This window comes from Erigeron canadensis, chromosome 3 (genome assembly GCF_010389155.1).
Source record: "Erigeron canadensis isolate Cc75 chromosome 3, C_canadensis_v1, whole genome shotgun sequence".
Lineage (NCBI taxonomy): Eukaryota > Viridiplantae > Streptophyta > Magnoliopsida > Asterales > Asteraceae > Erigeron > Erigeron canadensis.
Window position 1 is genome coordinate 36,984,945 of NC_057763.1, and position 2,166 is coordinate 36,987,110.

Genomic DNA, 2,166 nt, shown 5'->3' on the forward strand with positions numbered 1-2,166 from the left:
ATGGCAATTGAGATTGTACAACCAAGTGTTGTTGGATTATCAAAGATGGCAACCTCAGAAACCCATGGAGAAGATTCTCCATATTTTGCAGGATGGAAGGCTTATGATGAAAATCCTTATCATGAAACAAATAATCCTTCTGGTGTCATTCAAATGGGGCTAGCTGAAAATCAAGTAAGCTAGCATTCACATGCACCATTAACTTTAAAATATAAAGACTATATATTTTTCTTTTTTGTACTCGTATATATTACTACAGTACTTTACTATGATTTTTCTTTTAACAGCCTTGAGTTAGTACTATGAATTATTGACAATCAATCAATATTAATTAAGCTAACAATGAATGAATATATGCTTGCTATATCTTTGAATAGGTGTCTTTTGATTTGCTTGAAGAATACTTGGAAGCAAACCTTGAAACATCAAACTGGGGTCAAAAAGTATCTGGATTCAGAGAAAATGCTTTGTTTCAAGATTATCATGGGCTTCAATCTTTTAGAAAGGCAATGGCTAGTTTCATGGAACAAGTGAGGGGTGGCAAAGCCAAATTCAACCCCGATCGAGTCGTCTTGACCGCTGGCGCAACCGCGGCCAACGAGCTCCTTACCTTCATTCTAGCTGACCCTGGTGATGCGCTGTTGGTCCCCACTCCTTACTATCCAGGGTACGTACGTACGTAATTAATTAAGAAACCTAGCTAGCTTATTTTCATTAATCAGTTATATATTCTGAAAATTAAGTTTAATTAATTAACCTTTTGATGATCGAAATTGACAGATTTGATAGAGATTTAAGGTGGAGAACTGGGGTACAAATAGTGCCAATTCATTGTGATAGCTCAAACAATTTCCAAATAACTCCTAAAGCACTAGAAGCAGCATATGATAATGCAAGATCAATGAACATGAAAGTGAGAGGTGTACTGATCACCAACCCTTCAAATCCGTTAGGCGCCACCATTCAACGTAAAGTCCTAGAAGAAATCCTAGACTTTGCGACCCGAAAAAACATCCATCTAGTTTCCGACGAAATCTATTCAGGTTCAGCGTTTTATGCCGATGAATTCGTAAGCATCGCGGAAGTTCTCGAGTCAAGAAACTACAAAGACTCGGAAAGATGTCACATTGTGTACAGTCTTTCTAAAGATCTTGGTCTCCCTGGATTCCGAGTAGGCACGGTGTATTCTTACAATGATCAAGTTGTGACAACCGCAAGGAGAATGTCTAGCTTCACTTTAATTTCCTCACAAACACAGTTTTTGTTGGCATCTATGTTATCCGATAAAGGGTTTACGCAAAAATATATAAACATCAACCGAGAAAGGTTGAGGAAACGATACGAAATGATCATCGACGGGCTTGAAAAGGCGGGTATTGAATGCTTAAAGGGAAATGCTGGCCTTTTTTGTTGGATGAATCTGAGTCCTTATTTGGAGGCACCCACGGTTGAGAGTGAGTTAGCCATATGGAAGAGAATTATGTATGAAGTTAAGCTAAATATATCGCCCGGATCGTCTTGTCATTGTTCCGAACCAGGGTGGTTTCGGGTTTGTTTTGCAAACATGAGTGAAGATACACTTGAAGTTGCACTCTCAAGACTTGAAGCATTCATCAAAAGACACAATTAATTAAGCAAGTTTTGTGTATGTTATGATCCTTGACAAATCTTTTTTTCAGGTGGCAAACCCTCGACAAGATGAGGGTTTTTTGCCCCCAATAATTTGTAGATCATACTAGCTAGGGGGATTTTAGACCTTGTTTTTGCTCTAATTTTCTTTGGGATTTTTGAAATCGATCTCTTAGAAGTTTGAGTTTATAGAATCCCGGCCTTAGTATGGTTTCAACTTTGTAGCTGATTCAATCGATCTGTTTTTGTAACAATGTTATTATTACAATTTCAACATTACTATATATTCTTTTTATATATGTTCCCATACAATTTTTTTTTTTATTTTAGCCTAAGTACAATTTAAAATTTAACATTAAGCATTATATATTGATATATAAATTCAACATATAGTTCAGACATAAACTTCAACAAATGAAGTATATAATAACATTTTGATGTATTAAACCTTTTATAAAATGTTATAATCTAATCCATACATCTATCTAATTAAGATATTTGTATTGAATAAATGTTGGAATTTAATTAGTTTAAGAC

At 35.5% G+C, this 2,166-nt stretch overlaps 1 protein-coding gene across 1 annotated transcript; it reads left to right on the forward strand.

Annotated features, from left to right (window-relative positions):
- Positions 1–1,851, forward strand: LOC122593791 (1-aminocyclopropane-1-carboxylate synthase 7-like). The gene is made up of 3 exons (XM_043766239.1): positions 1–174; positions 378–667; positions 781–1,851. Exons 1-3 carry the CDS (start codon positions 1–3, stop codon positions 1,628–1,630), a joined length of 1,314 nt encoding a protein of 437 aa, XP_043622174.1. The 3' UTR covers positions 1,631–1,851.
- Positions 1,852–2,166: the final 315 nt, after the last annotated feature.